Source organism: Symsagittifera roscoffensis, chromosome 4 (genome assembly GCF_963678635.1).
Source record: "Symsagittifera roscoffensis chromosome 4, txSymRosc1.1, whole genome shotgun sequence".
NCBI lineage: Eukaryota > Metazoa > Xenacoelomorpha > Acoela > Convolutidae > Symsagittifera > Symsagittifera roscoffensis.
In genome coordinates this window covers 70,698,422-70,718,580 of record NC_087065.1, presented here as the reverse complement: position 1 = coordinate 70,718,580, position 20,159 = coordinate 70,698,422, and the positions used below count along the sequence as shown (strand labels likewise).

General features: G+C 37.7%; 2 protein-coding genes across 2 annotated transcripts; both read left to right on the top strand.

The window, feature by feature from the left end:
• Positions 1 to 11,085: 11,085 nt before the first annotated feature.
• Positions 11,086 to 13,408, top strand: LOC134844245 (MYG1 protein-like). Its single transcript, XM_063860833.1, has 2 exons — positions 11,086 to 11,492; positions 12,614 to 13,408. The coding sequence occupies exons 1-2, from the start codon at positions 11,153 to 11,155 to the stop codon at positions 13,312 to 13,314; spliced, it is 1,041 nt and encodes a 346-aa protein (XP_063716903.1). The 5' UTR covers positions 11,086 to 11,152; the 3' UTR covers positions 13,315 to 13,408.
• Positions 13,409 to 13,520: 112 nt separating this feature from the next.
• Positions 13,521 to 15,374, top strand: LOC134843936 (tether containing UBX domain for GLUT4-like). The gene has a single exon (XM_063860289.1). The coding sequence runs from the start codon at positions 13,535 to 13,537 to the stop codon at positions 15,212 to 15,214; it is 1,680 nt and encodes a 559-aa protein (XP_063716359.1). The 5' UTR covers positions 13,521 to 13,534; the 3' UTR covers positions 15,215 to 15,374.
• The last annotated feature ends 4,785 nt before the right edge of the window (positions 15,375 to 20,159 follow it).

Sequence of the window (20,159 nt, the reverse complement as noted above, 5' to 3'; positions counted from 1 at the left end):
GACCTCTGGGGTTGGCCTCCCCCCTGTGTGTTCCTGTTTTCTGAATATGTGTATTTCTTGGGCTTCATCAGCATGTATTTCCTTGATTTCTGTCTCATTTCTTCTGGGGTTGGTGCGCTGTCTTTCGACAATGTGTAGTATGTTGCTAACATTGTCCTTAAGTCGTCACTTTTTACCCCATCAATGAACTTCGAGGCAATGCTAAAGTTTCTTCTGTTTGTCGACTCCTCTGGGTCACTCCTTCTTCTCAAGCTCTCGAGATCATCTAGGAACCGATCTATTGACTCTTCGTCCCTCTGCCTTCTCTTTTCAAATCGCATCATCGCTTGGTGACCCTTCATGCCTGACCCGAATCGATTCAGCAATATCTCGAAGATCTTGTCCGCGGTGTCGCGTTCTTCTTCTTTCTTTGCGACCACGCATTTTAATGCCGTGTCTTCTAAGTTGCTGAGTATGGCTGTGCATGCTTGTCTTTCATCATTTAAGTTATCTTGCTCTAGGTGTAATCTCATCACTTCCACCCAAGTGTCGATGCATCCATCGGAGTCGTCTTTGAATTCCTTTGGCTTCTTGAAAGTTTTTCTTGATTTTCCGTCCCTCCTATCGCTCGAGTCAGTGTTCCTCGTGGCGAAGGCCTCTAGAGTCCTGTTCATCATCTCCCAAGTGCTTGCCCATGTCATAGCATCCGGACCTGCGTTGCTGTTAGCTGTTGAGTCCCCCGGGCAAGTCGTTGTACTTGACGTTCCATTCTTCATGATTGTTTTAGCAGCTGTTGGTGCTATGCTCACCGTATCCCGGGTTAAGGGCAACGGTGTCGATTGCCGTTTGCCCCTTTGTGGTTCCACAAAGTCAACTCTGGTGCCTTGCGTGCGATCCGCTGCCGGTCTTTCTTGTGAGGTAGAATTTCTCAAGATTGCATCCAATTTCGTCTGTATTGCACATGAACTTTCGGCCTGATTCTTGCTCATTGTGTCCATTCTCTTTTCCAGGCTACCTAATTGGCTGTTGACATCATCATATCGGTTTTTCAACTGTTGCATATCTTTTTTGATGTTCTTATCTCGTTCTTCATTGGTGGTTTCTACCTTATCTGACATCTCCTTGAGTCTCTCATCTGTTGCCTTAGCCAGGTTAAAATAACTATCCAGATACTCGTGTTTGTTGTATCTTAATTCTTTTCTTATCACTTCTCTGTCCTCTTCGCTGTGCTTCAGTTTTTTGTCGATCTGATTCAGTTTCGCCATCAAGTCACCTAGCTCAATAGTAGCCTCTTCATGGTCAGCCGTCGGTCTGTCTTCGGCCGTAGCTTCTGCTTTATTTTGTTCTCTCTTGGATTGGCTTCTGTCGTCTTCGTGCTCACTGTCCCAAATGTTCGTGCTCTTTCAGCTTTTGGTTCTTCAGTCATGTTTTCTTTCGTTTTTATTCCGACCATCATCGCCAACCTTTCTGTAAAAGATGTCTTTTTTACTTGAGAGTCTTCTTTCACCGTTTCTTCGGTGTTGACTATTGCATCTTCCACATTGTCTATTGGTGAGAACTCTATGGGTTTCGGGTTTGGTTCTTCTGCATTGGGCATTGGAGTTGACTCCGTCGTCTTTTTCTCCAGTTCATCTACGCTCTGGTCTGGTGTCTCTAGGTCGATTTCGATTGTAGGCTCCACCTGTTTTTCCCTCGCATCTTCTCGCGTCTTGCTCTCGGTGCCACTCCTCGTGCTGACCATGCTAACTGAAAAGTTATTTTTTGTTTTGCTTGGGCCCCTTGATGTCGTTCCACGCAGCGACGATTTATATTTCGTGTTTGATCCACTTGACCTTTTTTCAAGCACCGGTACCCTACTCCGTCTCATTATTTCTATTTACAATTGCTCTTATTTACAATATTATTATATACACAATTCTATTCCAAGAATAAAAAAAATTTTGTGGAAACAAATTCTTAAAAGAAAATATACAACGTGATATAAACCTTGTTCCAGTTCTCTAAAATCTTCGAGTAACTTTCTTTATTTGTGGTCCCAACCGTACCGGGTTCCAATTAGTCTTGTTCTGTCTTAATTCTGTCTTAAAACAACTTGTTGTATTTTTACTTCAATTTTTATACTGTCCTAAGACTTCCAGTTACCGTCCCTACTCTTCTTTGTACCGTCCCAGGCTTCTTTCTACTGTCCCAAGACTGTTCGGTATTGTCCCAGTACTTCGTCAGTGTCCCAAGACCCTTGTCCTGAGAGTACTATCCCAAGGCTACTGTCCCAAGGCTAGTGTCCCAAGACCAGTGTCCCAAGACTGCTGTCCCAAGGCTAGTGTCCCAAGACCAGTGTCCCAAGACTACTGTCCCAAGGCTAGTGTCCCAAGACTACTGTCCCAAGGCTAGTGTCCCAAGGCTAGTGTCCCAAGACTACTGTCCCAAGGCTAGTGTCCCAAGACTACTGTCCCAAGGCTAGTGTCCCAAGGCTAGTGTCCCAAGACTACTGTCCCAAGGCTAGTGTCCCAAGACTACTGTCCCAAGACTACTATCCCAAGGCTAGTGTCCCAAGACTACTGTCCCAAGACCACTGTCCCAAGACCCTCGTCCCAAGACCCTGTCCCAAGACCCTTGTCCCAAGACCACTGTCCCAAGACCACTGTCCCAAGACCCTTGTCCCAAGACCCTGTCCCAAGACCCCTGTCCCAAGACCACTGTCCCAAGACCACTGTCCCAAGACCCTGTCCCAAGACCCTTGTCCCAAGACCACTGTCCCAAGACCACTGTCCCAAGGCCACTGTCCCAAGACCCTGTCCCAAGACCCTTGTCCCAAGACCACTGTCCCAAGACCACTGTTCCAAGACCCTGTCCCAAGACCCTTGTCCCAAGACCACTGTCCCAAGACCACTGTCCCAAGACCACTGTCCCAAGACCACTGTCCCAAGACCACTGACCCAAGACCACTGTCCCAAGACTGTATCAAGACTGTTCTGGTCCAACACTGTCCCAGGACTTCTTTGGCACTGTCCCAAGACTGTTGACAAGTGTCTGAGCGGTGGGACCTCTTTCTTCTTCGTTATGGGGACTTCTTGATTCACTGTATCTTGTACCACCACTCAAGCTCTTGTAAAATTTTTCCAAAAACCCTCTCTTAAAAGCCAAATGCTGACCCCCTTTTTCTTATTTTTTTTTAATTACCTCTTTTTCAATGTTCCAAGCAACTTGAGACCAAAACCTGTGCGCAGGTATCTTGTGATCACCTGTTCGTATAAAAACTAAACACAAATCCTCACCAAAATGCAACAAAAATCCAGGCTAGAAAAAGTAATAAAAACGGAAAGATGAGCCCACCTAAAATTCAAAGGTGACAAATGTCTACCTTCTATCGAAAAAATGTCTGGTACCTAATTGCCACGCGTTTCCTTCCCCCCTGCTAGCGATCTTATGGGGTATCACAAAAACTGTCTATGTCCGTTCCCCCCTACCGATCCGACCAGGGTACCTACCTTAACCTAATTCCAATTTTGGATATCCGCTTCCTATGACCAACGCGTGTAAATGACTAATGTAACTAAATCAACGATGTCGACTAATTAGTTACTCTAATTTCCCCCCTTTTTACAATTTACAACCGCCAACCTCTAACTTAACCAGCACCCCTTCTAACCTCCCCCCTTTTTAGCCCCCCTTCTTAAGCCTAAAATTACTTTAAGCGCCGGGTGCTAAACCTCTCAAGAGAAAACCGTAGACCTGTCTCCAGGCCTGCTCAAGTAAAAACGTTTCTCAAAACCGGGGGATATCGCTTATCCAATTTTACACTTATTTCCTATAATGTAATGTGAATTTTAACGATACCCGTTCTGCCCAACTTGAGAACTCGAGAACTGCCAAATCCTTCTTGGCTACTTTCCCACTCGACTGGTCACCTCTTCCAGTCCAGTCTCCTATTGGTTCAGCTCAAGTGCTCCTGAACCACTTTCCCACTCGGCTGGTCACCTCTTCCAGTCAAGTCTCCTATTGGTTCAGCTCAAGTGCTCCTGAACCACTTTCCCACTCGGCTGGTCACCTCTTCCAGTCAAGTCTCCTATTGGTTCAGCTAAGTTCCAAGCTATCTGAAAACCCTTGACAACGCCCCACACTCGGGCTCTTTATTAAGGTTACTGGGTTAAATTGCTAGGTTGATCGAAACGATCGAACTTGTAAAACAGTATGGGTATACTATTTAATTAATATAAAGGTTTGATCTAACTAATCTGGTGTCAAAGTCACTGTCTTTTTTCGTTTTATGGTTTTTGTTCCTTTTTCTAGTCTTTTTTTTTGTTTTTGTTTTGCTTTTTGTCTTTTTGCTCGTGTTTTTGTCCCCATAGTTGCCCCCCTTTACTCGGTTAGCTAAGCCTCGTTCGGAGAGCGTACCAGGAAGTTTTCTCGAGTTTTCTTAAAAAGCTATCACGGTACAACCGGAAGGTTTGCACGTTCCTGTCGAACCGCACCGCCGGTACTCTAGAATGGGCATTCAGCCCGAAGCTGTCTCAAGTGGGTTCGACTCCGTAGTCTTGATGTCGTAAACACCCAGGAGCGCCATAAAAACACTATGTAACATTCGTCTACTGCAGTCACACATGAGGCTTAAGAAAAATAGGCCCTATAACTATTGGCTCAAGAGTCAAGGACACTATCTCTTGTGTTTTTCTACCTCAAATCAGTCGGAGCCAATTCGGTTCGTTTGTGACATGAGACTACGACCCGTTACAGCTTAAAGGCTACTACTAAAATATCCCCCCCCCACTCTAGAATTAAGAACGTCCTCATACTTAGGTCTCTAGATACCCAAAATACATAAACGCCATTAAAAACCGGGTTGGAACAATCCGTTAAGTTACTTTTTATTAGACAGTGGAACTTTGATCAATTTCAGATGGATCAACCTAAAACTCGCCTTACCTCAACATAACAATTATAAAACACACTCTATAAATTTTAATTAGTACTCACATTGTAGCACGCTCAAGAAAGGGAAGTACTTCAGTCGGTAATTAACTCGAGAATTAAATAATGTAACTAAAATGAGTTTAATGTTTGTCAGTTTTAACAACAAGAACAAGTTTGTACTCTAGACTATAGTTTCTCGTGAACCATTGGGACACTCAAGCTGTCCACCTTTCCACCGAAGGTTCACTCTAGTCCAGTTTAGAATAATACTCCAGTCAAGTCACAATAATCCAGTTCGTGGGAATACGCTTCTTTCTGTTTCGAATGGGACAGCTCTACTCTAGATTATTACTGTGACGGAAATTGCGAATAGCAATTTCCTACTGATTTATCTTGCAACTTTCCCGCGATTGTCACTCGATTGTTCTGACTTCTTTTTTTTGACTTTCAGTTATCGCGAGAAAATTGTGCATGACAGGCTCCATTCGAATTTTTGAAAAATTAAATTTCACCCCAAAATTAAGTGTTTTTTGCTTCTCTCAAGGTCAAACTTCCAAATATGACCGACTGGCACACTGACTGTAACCTCGGTTACTATGATACTTTTGACCTTCTGATTACCTAGTTTAAAAAAAACGAGATACTACGTAATTTCATAACACGTTTTTTCCCACTACGTTATTTCCTACGAGTTATTTTCGCCTCCCGTATTAAGATGACTTTCGGACCTGCGAAATAGCTTCTGCATATTATATCTGTAAGTCTCGACAAATCAGATATATTGATTTCTCAGTGTCGGTTGCTCCCGAGATCACCAAGCTAGTTCGTGGTTGAAATGAACTGAAACTTTGTGGAAACGCATATTTTCATCATAAGTATACGTTTCTAAGATTTGTATTTTGCTGTTTTTGCTAACTTTCTGATAAATCAGTTAAACATCATTTTTGTATTGAGATTGCAATGCTCGCCATGGTTTACTCGGATCTACTTGCATAGATATGAGAAACTGTATCTCCTGCATAGATATGCGAAATTAATTTCGCGATTACAAGTTTGTTTTTTGGGGTTTTGCAATCGGGTACTAGACTTTTTTTCCTGTAAACAACTTAGTTTACTCTAAGATCAAAATAAGAAATGGTAAAGTCAGGTTCAGGTCATTATTTTATCGGTTTAATGGCCAGCCATGTGTCTTTCGACCAGCGAAAAGAATTTGGGTGGGTGTCTGTGTTTTTGGGTGAGGCGGACTTATTAACTTCTGTCTTGTTGTTTTTTTTTTCGGCCTAATGGGTTTCTGCCAATGTACTTTTCCGCGTTGTTACCGTTTGGTATATCTTTTTCCGATACTTGTTGGGCTTTCCATTGTCTTGACATGTTTTTCTTTGAAAACTAGCCTTATTTTTTTCACAGATCTAGTTTTTTTGACATTTCTGACTTTTGTTGATTTTTTTCTGACTTAGCGGCTTTCTTGTTTTGTATTGCAGGTGTGCGAAGCTTAGCTTTGCCTCTGTGTGAGGTTTTTTGTTGTGGAGTTTTTGAAAATTGGTCTGACTCCTTTCTGCAACCTTTCCTGTCTGCAACCTTGCATGCTATGTTTATGTATCGCAAGTGATGCGAAGCTCCGCTTTGTCGCTGAGTTTTAAATATGTTTCTAAGCTTTGTATATAGCTGTTTTTGCTCTTCTCTGAAAAATCTGTTAATCATCTATTTTTGCGACTTAATATGGATGGTCTTAAACTTATTTTAATGCAGTCATGTGAGCGAACTTGCATGTTTTTTTTTGATGAAGTAACATTCAACTCCAGCATATTTTGTGCTGGTGTTAGTTTTCTCAATCTGGTTGACTTGGTTCTCAAGCATCTCGATTTTTTTCTTCACGGTTTTTTTTTACACTTGCTTAATTCATGAAGTTCCAAGTTTTTTGAGATTTGATATGATGAAGGACGAGTACAGTTTTCTCGGTGACCCTGATACCTTCTGATTTAAAAAGTTGAATATCATTCTTCTATTCAGATTCCAGTTTTTGTCACGGGTCACTCGGAGCTACTCACGTAGATAATGAATGGCTCGATATCCGTCGTCATTGTAATAGTTATAGTTGCTATTATGGCCTAGTTCCTAAAATTTTGCTGAAAATAGCTTCATGATTTGCTTTTTCACCATCAAAGTTCCTGTTATTTATGAAATCAACATTTTAAGATCAACATTAAAAAGATCAATCAAATGAGGGGTACGGCGCGGGCGTGAAAAAAAGCTTATTTCTTTTGTCGGGCCATTTTTCAAGTAAATATGCGTTGTTTGATACTTTTTTAAACGCAGTCATGTGAACGAGCCGTTGCATAATTATACGAGAAGTAAAATTGAAATCAATAAGGATATATTGATTTCAATAAGGATTTAATAAGAAATCGTGAAAATAGGAAGTCTAGATCAAAAAAGTAACACAAACATTATTCAAGTTCATTCGTATTCGGTCACTGCTAAAGAAAAGTTCCTTCCATTGCTTTTGATTGCAGTAAGATGTCGATTATCATCAGAAGTTGTCTCTGGAGATGTTGTGTCATGTCTTTTAGAAGCATCGTCTCTTGACACATCCGTGTTATGAGAAGAGTCTAAAATTATACAATATATAGCAAATGCCGAATCATTTTTAAAACCAAAATATCGATACTTGTCATTTCCGATAGATTTATTTGTCCTTTAATAATATTTAATTAAATAAGTATTATATATTAATTAAATAATTAATAATAATTTAAAAAATTTTTTATTTCAAATAGCAAAACAACAACTGATTTTATTATTATAATGATTTATAATAATTAGTTAATACCTATTTAGGCCAATTGTTCTTTTTTCTAAATTAATGTTGTCTGTCGGAACTTTTGCTTCAATTTGGGGGAAAAAATCATAATTTTTGCCTCTTGGATAGGTTAGAGCAAAGATCAGATGATTTACATGGACTCAGTTATAGTTTGCGACTTAAATATAATTGCTTTGCATCAGTTGCCAAAAAATGTTTCCCTCGCGAATAGCATCAAGCAAAGGTAATGCATCCGGCTACAAGGTTTTTCTCCCTGTTTTTACAATCAAGCTACTTACCTTAGTTGGTGCTGAAATACTTAACTCGCATGAGTTGATACTCTACAAAAGCACCATGCGAAAAACAAGTTAGGATGACTTTTGGACCTTCTAAATGGCTCTCTGCAAATTATATTTTTAAGTCACGACAAACTAGGTATATTGAGCTGTAATGGCAATAATTGTGTGGACTGTGGACGTAATAAACTGGTCAACATCTTACGAAAAATGTTTTAAGTTGACTTTCGGACCTGCGAAATAGCTTTCTGCAAATTATATCTGTAAGTCTCGACAAATCAGATATAGTAACTTCTAAGTTTCGGCTGCTCTCGAGATCACCAAACTAGTTCGTGGTTGAAAACTGAACTTTTGTGGAAACGAATAGTTTCTTAATAAGTATACGTTTCTAAGCTTTGTATATTGCTGTTTTCGCTAATTTTTGATAAATTAGGAAAACTTCATGTTAGTAGTGAGATTCCAATGCTTGTCATGGTTTACTCAAATCTACTTGCATAGATAAGCGAAACTGTATCTCTTGCGTAGATATGCGAAATTAATTTCGCGATTTCAACTTTGTTTTTTACCCTTGCGATAAACAAGGGTATTGCAATCGGGTGTTAGACTTTTTGCCCGTAAACAACTTAGTTTACACAGTGGTCAAAATTAGAAATCGTAAATTTAGGTTCAATTCAAAATGAATTCTAATTTCTTTGCATCTCCGGCGCACTTAGTCTGGAGGTAAGGAATGGGACGGCACATGTCCTGGGTTTGAATTTGACATGGCCTGTTTTTTTTTCGAACTGGAAAAAGTAAGTTTAAAAAAATATGTGGGCTTTTTATTGTCTGCTTATGTTTTGTCGGCTGAGTTGTCATATTGTAGAATTGTTTTAAATTGTTTTTTTTAGCCTATAGTTATTTTTAGTGTTCTGATTTACCTGTGCTGTTTGTAATTTGAAGTTTGATTTCGTATATCTTCCTTTAAATTTTTTTTCTGCCCAAATGATTTCGGCCTATTTTTCTTCGGCTTAGTGACCTAATTTCAAGTCGTTGCAAAGGACACATATTTTTTATGCTCACCTCTGGATCGCACAAGATGCCAAAATTGTTAATAGAATAATAGTTCAAGCTTTTCAGTGGCCTTATATTGTTTCCTTTGACCAACAAAAAAGGTTTTTTAGTGTTTGTGTTTTGAGAGTGAGTGGGACTTAATAATTTTTCATAAGTCTTGTGGATTTTTTTTGGCTTAAAGGGTTTGTGAAGTATTTTCGGCTTTGTTACCGCTGGGTACATTATCTTCCAATGTTCATTTCACCCTCTTTTGTTTTGGCATGTTTTTGTTTCAAAACTTGTCTTATTCATTTTGATAGATCTGGTTTTTTCGATTTTTCAGTTTTTGTTTTGTATCGCAAGTAGCGTGAAGCTCAACTTTGTTTCTGTGTCTTAAATGTTCTTGTTAGAATTTAAAAACTAATTTTTTTCATTTTTTCCAGAAGTCCAGATTTGCTTCTTTGTCTAAACGTGTTTTATTGAAGCTGATTTATTTTCATGACATCTTTGTGTATTTTCTAAATTTCTCATGTTTCCCTTTTTAGCTAATTGCAGATATATACTTTTTTGCATTGACAAAGTGCTATGCACTCTAAATTATTTACTGTTATGTCAGCGTTAGATACCAAAATTTCTACGTGGGCTTGAAGTGCATTTTATGCAGCTTTTTGTGCTGATTACTATTTTCAAGAAGGCATCGAGTTTCTGGTTTCTGATTCACCTCCTATAATGATTTTTGTGGCTTTAAATTATAATTTCTTCCGACCTTTTCAAAAACAAATCATGATTTGTATATGAATTTTTTGTTACACTCTGTTTTTTCGAGTTAATTTATTTGGGCTTAGGGGTTTCAGTCATTTTCTGTCGGCTTCCTCTCTGTGTATCAAAATGCAAACATTTTCAGGTTGATTTAATTAATTATTGAAATAATCAATTAATTCAATTTAATTTACTGGTGTTTCAATAGAACTTCACTATTGTAATTTTTTCCTCAGTCAAATGATGAGTGCCACTGTTGTTGTCATAGAGGAAAAAACTCAAGCAAACCAATAAGAATGCTCTTTCCGGTTATTTTATCGCCATTATACTCTGAAAGGACCGATAGAACTCATAGAGCCTCAAATTTTTTACTTGTCACTTTCAATTGTCCAGATGATCTATAGCATTTGAAATAACGAAATTGCCCCCTTTTCTAGGGCCGTTCAAAAATTAGAAATTGATTTTTTGTACATCTATTAATTGCAGCTAAATGCAGTGTTATTTTTTAAGGCCTGTATTCCACTTACTTGCTGTTCCGATTTCCTTGCGCATTGCCAAATACAAAATGAGCATCATGAAGAAGAAAATGATGCATCCAGCGGCTATGCTTCCGAAATAAGTCACTGGCTTCAAAGAGTCGTCATCGAGCAGACTGTTTTCATCTGACTGCCCGGCGATTGTTGATATGAATCCATAGCAAAGCGTAAAGATAAGTTTCACCTTAGAAACGTGGATCATATCCATTGTCAAAAACTCAACAGTCAGAAATTTTTAAATTTTTGTTTTATTATTATTTTTTAAACAAATAAAGGCGGCCTACTGAGAAATTAAATATAGAAGATCAATTATATTTGTCGTATTCTGCTGATATATGATGCTTGGTATCAAAATTACAAATCAAATAGTTGAGTGTCTGCTTCTGAGCTTTTTATTAATGCGTAAAAAGTTGATTGCCAAAAATAATAAACATAAAACTAATTTTGAACGTTTAATGTTAAATTTATTGGTGCTTTTCAGCATTTTCAAGATGTGCTCATTGCTGCGTTTAGTCGGCGTGTTCCGAAGTATTTGTTTTCAAAATTATATTTATGCTCAAACAAATTGGCGGATTTGTTTTGGGAAGTTCAAAAAGATTTGCAATCTACCGATTTTCTTCAAAAGAGATTTGTCCGATATCGGGAATCATATTTGCAATCTTGTGTTCAGTAAGCTTTGAGCATTTTGGTGAAAATAGTTCAGTTTTGGCTATGAAATTAAGCGTCGGTTTAAAATAATCTTTTTTTTTCAACGCCCGTTTTCTTTTTCAGATCTTTGTCTCAAAATAGCTTTCTGGTTAGTTTTAAGAACTGTGGGCCGTTTAGCTAAAAGAAGTTTGAAAATGGTGAGCGAGAAAAAGAAATGCAGTTTTATTGGAACCCACAATGGCCAATTTCACTGTGACGAAGCCTTGGCTTGCTACATGCTTAAACTATTACCTGAGTTTGAAAATTGTCAAATTAAGAGATCACGTGATCCCGCTGTGTTGAATGAATGTGACATAATAGTGGATGTCGGGGCCATGTATGACCATTCAAAGATGCGCTATGACCATCATCAGAAGGAGTTTAAGACCACTATGAAGGATGTACATGCACATATGGACTTTACGACCAAACTGAGCAGTGCCGGTCTGGTTTATGCACACTACGGAATTGACATAATGAAAAAAATTTATTCGGGTCAGTCAATTTTCTGTCGTAAAACAGGTTTCGCATCTCTTTTGATCTAAATCGACAATTAAGAGTCCTTGAGATTGTGTCGTGATATATCGTAATAGAAATTCCATTTAAAGTTTGGTCAAATTTCAACATATGCATGTAAAACTGTTAAGTCGGTTCACTTTTTAAGACACGTATATAGTTCGTGATCATTTAATATTATTTTTTTTGGAAGTTGTTCACGCTCAAATGTGACTTTTCTTGGTTTGGCTTATGATTTCTTGTTAAGTTCAGTTCAAATTCATTTGCTGAAAGGAAGCAAATTTACGCTTTTGAAAGAACAAAAGTTCAAACTGCGCGAAGAAATGTGAATGAATTTTCGTTCCGAAAGGGGATTTTACTTTTAAGATTTTCTAGCGGAAATTGAAAAATTACCTTTTGACCCAGTTTTTCAAAGGGGTTTAGTTTTATGGTTAAAAATCATTCGTAAAAGATTCTGTAATTTAAAAGAGCTTTAACTTGGTAAGACTAATGAAAGTAGTGAGTACTCTTTAATAGGTCTTGGAGATTTTTTTGTTTTTTTTTCTGGAAAAGCATTAAAATTTGTTCACGCTACATTTTAATTTTTCGCGGTTTGACTTGTGTTTTCTTTTTAATTTCAGTGCATTTCCATTTTTTTTTAAAAAGCAAACTCCACTAAAGCAAAAAGTGTTCAGGTGACGAAAAACTTGATCGATCTCTAATTTCGAAATAAAAGTTAATTATCAGATTTCTTAGAGAAATACAAGTTTTACCTATTAATCCAGTTATCTCAAATCGGGTTAATTTTAACGAAAAGTTGTCCATCATAAATTGTTTTAAAAATTCAATTGGCTTCAAGCCATCTGTTTTTTCTTCGAGATTAAAAAAGTGAAGGTTTTTGATAAAAACAAGTCAGTTTTTTAAATTTCCTTGTGTGCATTACTCTTTTTTTAACTGTCAGTTGACTATGTTAAATTTTTCTCCGAATTTTTATAGCTGAGAAAAGTTTAAAAATAGGTCAAAAAAATTTTTTTTGTTGTTTTCGTCAGTCCATTGACACTTCCAACTACCTGTTGGCTTTGTTTTCAGCTCTCGGTTTTAAATTTTGCACTATATTTCAGGCGAGACTGGACTTAGCCACATCAAAAATGACGATCTAAAGCAACTTTACTCAAAGGTGTATCAAAATTTTGTGGAAGAAATTGATGCGGTTGATAATGGTATAAATGTGAGCGACAGTGACAAAGTGAACTATCGAGTAACCACCACAATCAGCAGTCGGGTAGGGTTCCTGAACCCAAAATGGAACGAAGAATCTTCTGAGAAAATTCAGTTTGAAAGGTTCGAAAAAGCAATGCAGCTAGTTGGAACTGAATTTGTTGAACGTGTTTTGCATTATGCTCGCGTTTGGTTACCAGGGCGTGAAATTGTAAAAACTGCAATGGAAAAAAGACTGAAGTTCCACGAAAGTGGTCAAATTGTTGTATTTGAGGATATTTGTCCACCTTGGAAGGACCACCTCTACAATTTGGAGAAAGAGTTGAACCTTCTGGAAGATTCTAGAAGGATCTATTACGTTATTTATCAAGATTCGAATGGTGGATGGAGGGTGCAATGTGTTCCAATGGCAGAAGGATCTTTTAATAGTCGGCTTCCACTGCCTGAAAATTGGAGAGGAGTTCGCGATGATAAACTGTCGGAGATCTCTCAAATTCCTCAGTGTGTTTTTGTCCATAGTTCTGGTTTCATTGGAGGGAATTTGACTTACGAAGGCGCTCTAAAAATGGCAGTGATTAGTTTGAATCAGTTGAATGTAAACTAATCGTTTTGTTGTTTTTATTTTTGAGTTAGTTCGTGAACCCTTTTTAACAACTCATTTACTAATATACTTTTCTTTAAACTAATTTTGGGAGAGAAAGGAGAAATGAAATTAAAATGTGTGGAAATACCAAGTTTTGGAAAAAGAGTTTCAAAATTTATAGTCGAAGCGGTAGTTAAACGGTATTCGTTAGTCTTAAATTTTAGTTCGATTTCCAGTTAAGATGTCTCAGCAATCAATAGTGATTTTGATGCCAAATGGACACCGGGAAACAGTAAAAGTCACTCCAAGCACAATTCTGAACCCCAAGTTTGTTGACCTTTGCACCAAGCATGGCTTCACTGCAGATGACTACATCCTGAAATCGTCCACAGGGAAGCCAATCGACTCTTCGATACCCTTTCGTCTTACTGGGATCCCAAATCGAGCAGTCCTGGAAAGTTGTACACGGGGTCCAGAGTCGAGTGGAAACCAGGATCCGAAACTTGTAAACGTCGCTGTTCAAATTCCATCAGGCGAGCGTCAGGTCGTTGATATCGAAGATACATGTCCCTTGTGGGATGTAATTGAGAGGCTCTTGGAGAAGTGTCCTGCGTTACTTGACGAAGATGACCTTGAACCTTGTATTTCGTTCATGGGACACACGTTTCGAGGACCCGAGACGTTGTTGAACAAGACCTTGCGGGACTGTGGGTTGTCGGGACGGGCGCTTTTGAGATTGACTTTTGCTCCTAGAATCGCAGTCGACAGCACGTCTTGTATATCAGATGAAAATATGGATATAACTAAAGCACAGAATTTGATACTCAGACTTCACAAAAGGGAATCGCCTAGAGACGAAGTCGAGATCAGCAGTGCCAAAATAGCTTCACAAAGCAAAGATGAAATCATCAATGCGAATGTTTTACCTAAAAGCGAGTCAAACAATGCGCAAGTATCGCCTCAAAACAGTCAAGTCGAATTTGCCCAGCCTCTAATTTCGTCTTCAAGGTCATCTCACCTGCCTGATAATCTTCAGCCTTTTTCGTGGATACCAGAAGAGCCCTCGACGAGTAGGCCTGACAGTATGAAGGAACCAGAAATAACTGGAACCTCTGAGCTGACCTCAAATAGATTTGCCAATTTCAAGTTCCCAGAAAAGTCAAGCGAGGCAATAAATGAAGAGCTTACGAGAAGAGAAAGAAATGAGCTTCCGGCGTCTTCTTTGGAAGATCGAGAGTTGAAGGTGTTTTGTGTTAAGAATATATCGACTAGTATTGACACAGTTCCTGATGATTTCTTCGATATCACAACTGAAGATATAAAGTTGATGCAGAAGTTGCGTGAGAAGGAACTGAACGGTCTAATCAACCAGCCTCTCTTGACTGAAGAGTCGAGAAAACGAAAAATCATATCAAAATATTCGAACTTAACCATGCTGCGATTTGTGTTTCCGGATCGAATGGTAATACAAGCCAAGTTTCTCATTACGGAAACCGTTCAAACTATGTACGAGTTTGTTGATTCGGTTTTGGCGTCTGAAAATTTGAAGAGCTATTATCTGTTCACGACACCACCTAGAAAAATAATAGCGAAACGAGAGAAGAAAAGCCTATTCGATCTGAATTTATTCCCAGCTGTAAATATTCATGTTAGTTTTGGTGAAAATGACGTTGAGTCGTATTTGAAAAAGGACATTTTGGACTTGCAAGTGGCCCCTGAAATAATCCTGTCAGGAACTAACACCAGCAACCACACATATGGCGAAACCTCAACTGGTGATATGATTACTCCTTTGTCTACCGGGCAAATAGGCTCGGAACCTCCGAGCGCTTCAACTGCTAGTGGAAGCAGAACGGCTGCCAGCTCCCGAAAAGTTCCGACCGATGCTCCGAAGTGGTTCGCAGCCGGACTAAAGAAATGAAGCAATTGCGACGATGAGATAGCTTTGCTTTTGAGTGAGAGAATTATAATGTCAAACCAATTTGAAACAAATTTTTAATAAATGTTGATTTAAAAAGATTTTTTTTGAAATGTTTCGATTAACACGTACACGCCTGTATATGGGAAAATAATAATAATGTAATCTCTGATGGATTGAACTATCAGAGAAAGATCTGTTGAACTTTGGATTAAAATGAATAGATTTTGGTCGTTATTATCCCGACGACTAAGTGGAATGAATTTTTTTTTTGGTGTGTCATACTTACTTTTTCCTCGCAAAATCAGGTATTCTTAATAATTTTTCTACTTAATACTGTCCGTTCATTCTTTCATTTCGATTATATTGCTTTAAAAAGAAATATTTCTATCAATTTTTTTTTCAGTTGGATTTGAGTCATTTGATTCCAACGTCGGTGTTGTTTTTTCAAACAAATTTTTATTTCGAAAATTGTGCGAGTAAATAACTTTTCCTGCAACAAGAGATGATTGAGTTGAATCATGTAGTTGATTAGGTTCTTGTCTATAGGAATCAGGGAGTCATATGATAACTAACTGTATGCTCGAATCAAATCCAATTAACTAAGCGTGCGACTTGAGCTTTGAGGTAACGCCCATGTTTGGTGGCCCACTGCGGGAAGATTTCCAAGTCCGGTCGGGACAAGTAGTTTCCACAAAAGCTATATTTCAAAAATGTTTTTTAAGTCTGAACTAGATGAAATGAACTTGTGCCAAAGTCACTAAAATATTTTTTGTGTCGTTTGAGGGAAAACTCGATTTTAATTCTCTTGTGTCCTGGAAGCGGCGTGTAAAAATTAAGAATTTCAGAATTTTTGAAAGGTTTTCATGATAATTTTTTTTTCGACCCAATGAGAGTTTACCCAAATTTGTCGGGTTAGTTGTGTCTCGATGAAGGTTTCTGAATACTTTTGTAACGCCTGTGATTGTGCTTCTAGACGTCTGTTCTTCATATTGGTTGAGTGGTTCAGAAGATTTGCTTTCATTTTCTGCCAACTAGCTTGCTGTGCCATGTTTGTATTGTATCACAAGTGTTGCAGAAAACCGCTTCGCTTGTGTTCGATTTCGTAAAGTGAGCTTTTTTTACATCAAATTTGTGTAACAGTATAGCACGCTCGTGTCTACCCTAAAAACTAGAAATATATGCCATTTTTTCTTCAGTCATTTTTTCTACGCATGAACCATGGAATAATTTTTACTATCACAAGTGACACGAAGCTCCGTTTCGCCTCCATCTTACACGTGCTAGAGCATGTGTCTTTTAATCAAGAATTAGACTTTTTAAACATTGCGATAAGAAAGGGTGTTGCAACCGGGTACCAGACTTTTCCCCCGGAAACAACTTTGCTGACAACATAACTGAATTTTAAGTCATCTCCAAGTCTGTACTTTTTCAACTAAGAGACCAATTTTTTGAGCATGTCTGATTTTTAAATGCCCGGTCTTTTCGACGTTTTTTTTTCAGTTTTGTTTTAAATTTGCCTACTTTGGAGTTTCAAAGATTCAAATATACAAATCAATGTTATTACCAATCTTAATATGATGCTGTCAATGTAGGTCGGTTATTATCTCGAACCTCTAAACTCTTGAAAACATGCAAAAATGTGTTTTAAACTGGGCAGCTGGATAAAAGAGCTACAAATGTATTATTATCGAATGTAATTTATTACCCCTCTCTTTATATATGCAACTACAGGAGTTCTTCTTCTATCGAAATTACTTAGGGTTAGATGTGTTGTTCAGCAGCCACAAAGGACTGAAGTCGAGACGATTCAAATCATGTTATATTTTTCGTCACATTTTGAAATCATTGTCAAGTTTTTAAATCTGATTTTTGATTATCATTTTGGCTTTTCTTCCCGTTTTTATTATGCTGGCGTTTATCTAGCGTTATCAAATAGGAAGAAAGAATTTTTCGATTTATCAATTTTTTAACAAAATCATTTAATTCGTTTGGTGAACTCTTGTAATTTGACATCATAACAGATATATTTTCAGCATGTATGTATTTTGGACACCCTTTCTATTCAATTTTTTTAATGTTTACAAGTTTGACGATTCAGACTTGGTCCATTTCAGGTTTTTCTGCTATTTTTTCTTTCTGTTTCAAATGGTGATGATTTTTAATTAGGAGTCGATGAACGTATTTTCTCGATGAACGTAATTTACTTTTTTTTGCGGTTTGATTTTTGATTGATTTAAAACTTCAGTTCATTTCCTTTGTTAAATTGAAGTCAAACTCCACTATTGACAGATAAAGTGTAAATAGCACGAAAAACATGATTGTTTTCCAGCTTCGAAAGTGTAATATAGCTTTCAAATTTCCCAGAGAGTTAGAAAGATCAGCTATCGATCCAGTTTTTTTCCTATTTTATCAAAAAAGTGTCAGTTATAAATTGTTAAAGAAGTTCACAGAGCTTTGAGGCCATCTATTCTTTCATGGAAGTTCGAAACTTTTCAACTCAAAAAGTTTTTTCAAAAATAAATCAGTATATTTTTAAGAGTAATGAACGTAGTGAGGGCTCTTATTTAGGTCTTGCTGGTTTTTATCCATTCAATTTTGATTTTTCGCGGTTTGACTTGTGATTTCTTTGAAAATCAGGCATTTCCCTTGTTAAAAGGAAGGCAAACTCCACAATCGAACAGCAAAAGTGTAAAGGTCACGAAAAACGCGATCGACTTCGAATTTCAAAAATGGAATTAGTTATCAGATTTTTTTTCTTCTTGAAATGAAGTTAAACAAATCGAGACAAACATATGGAAATTCTATTGGTCTTTGTCGACCTTTTTTCAATTTTTTGTCTCTGTGCTTCAATTATCCTGACGATGCACTTTTTCTTGAGAAAACGTTTGAGAATTTACTCTTAAACTCTATTTTCCATATTTTAGTTCGGATCAAATAGCAGCGAAGTAAACTCGCGTAGCATTCAATCATCTAACGCTTATTAAAACTAAGTCACTTTCGCCTTTGTTATGTTTAATTGAACTTTATCTGAAGTTTTTAATCTAAAACAACGAAATAAACTCGGGTAGGATAGCATTCAACCATCCAACGCTTAATAAAACTCAATTTTTTTTGGCATTTGCTATGTTTAGTTGAACTTTATCTCAAGTTTTTTTAAATCTTAAACAGTGGAATAAACAGTGGTAGCATTCAACCATCTAGCGCTAGTTTATTTTTTTATTTTTAGCAATTATTATTTTTAGTTGAACTTTATCTTAAATTATTGACGGAAAACAACGCGAAAAGTTTAAGCAATGAAAATAATGTAAGTAGCTTTGATGTTTTCAATGGCAGATGCTAAATGAATGGAAGAGAAAATAGAAAAAAACGAAGCGGCTGACAGATCTATTCTGTGCTATGATTGGCTCTCTACAAGGAGGAGTATTTTGTTTAGTTGGCAAATACCAAATGCATGGCAAGTAGCTCTTGCTTATGAAGCCTGTCTGCTTATACAAATGAATTTAGAAAAAGAAGGTAAAAAAACTGAAAATAATATCAATAAGTGGCTCAGCGGTCGATTAATGAGTAGTAAGCTGCCGTGTAATTTGAGTTACTGGTTCGGGCTTAGTGGAAGCGATGATCTTGCATGGAGCGGTATGCTATGCTGCCTCTGCGCTGAGTATTCTGAAAATTCTCGCGACGATTTCTTATATTCGAAGAAATTCTTCAATGGAAGACGGGGGGCGGTGCCTTCTTTCGAGGCTATTAACAATCATTATGTAGAGCCTGATGGTAGTGTATTTTGGAATTTTGAAAGATCTTACAAAGCATCGATTTCTAACTCAACATTTTGCTTACTTTGCTTGTACTTGTATAAAGCTTTAAAACAAGATTGTTATTTCGAGGCAGCAAAGAAAAGTGCCAATTGGCTTCTTTGTGAGTCAAAATTGTTGTGTCAAGTAGATAATGGCCGGGGATTGCGCGATGGAATAAGAGAGAATGGATCGTTCGATAATACATTTTGGACTTACAATCAGGCTGTAATTTTGAAAGTTCTAACGGAGTTGTATCAACTCACAGGCGAAAAGTGGTATTTCGAGACTGCGCTGGAAATTGTCGATTTTGTTCTGGCTAATTTGGTTGAACGACGCACAGGTTTGCTATGTGAGTTTGCAGGAAAGAGCATTAGAGCTAATTTATCGACGGATGCGAGATCTTTCAAGGGCATTTTCATGCGATATTTTGCAGAATTTTTATCTGATAACTCAGAATTGATAAACCCTAAAGAGCGACTGAACAAATATTGCGCCTTTGTTCATAGCAATGCCGAGTCAGTCTGGGTTCACTGTAAAAATGAAGAGCTGAAGACATTTTCACCCTACTGGCATCTGAAAACTAGCGAAATTGATCAGAATGATACACCATCATTGGTCGCTGCAATGTCTTTATTCACAGCTTCATGGACCCTCAAGTTAGACGGACTGTAATAATCTCTCTCTAAGTTAGGCTGCTGCTTTTTTTAATTGCATTTAGTTTGTATTAGCTGTATATTCGATACCAGCGAAATATGATGAATGCTTATCTGGAATCGATTTAACTGGTATTAAAAGCTTTTTCAACTCCGCACATTGATCAGCTGTTTTGTATTAAACTTTCGCTTGAATTCTTGAAAGTATTCTGAATTTACAATAATTTCAGAATGAGAAGTTAGATTTATCTGAGTTTTGTCGACCTTTTTCTTAGGTTGACTAAATTGATTTCCCGAGCTCTCCCAAAACACTAAAAAGACCCTGTTTCCGCCACTTTTTTTGCGCCGCAGGCAAAATTTTGAAAAAAAAGGCGTTTTAAGACACTTTTGGATAATTTTGACCAAAAATAGCGGTTTTTTGGCGCGCGCTCCCCCCTCAAAATTAGTATATTTTGGCGCCAAAGCCGCCTTTAGAGAAACTTTAGGGTCAGTCTGCCA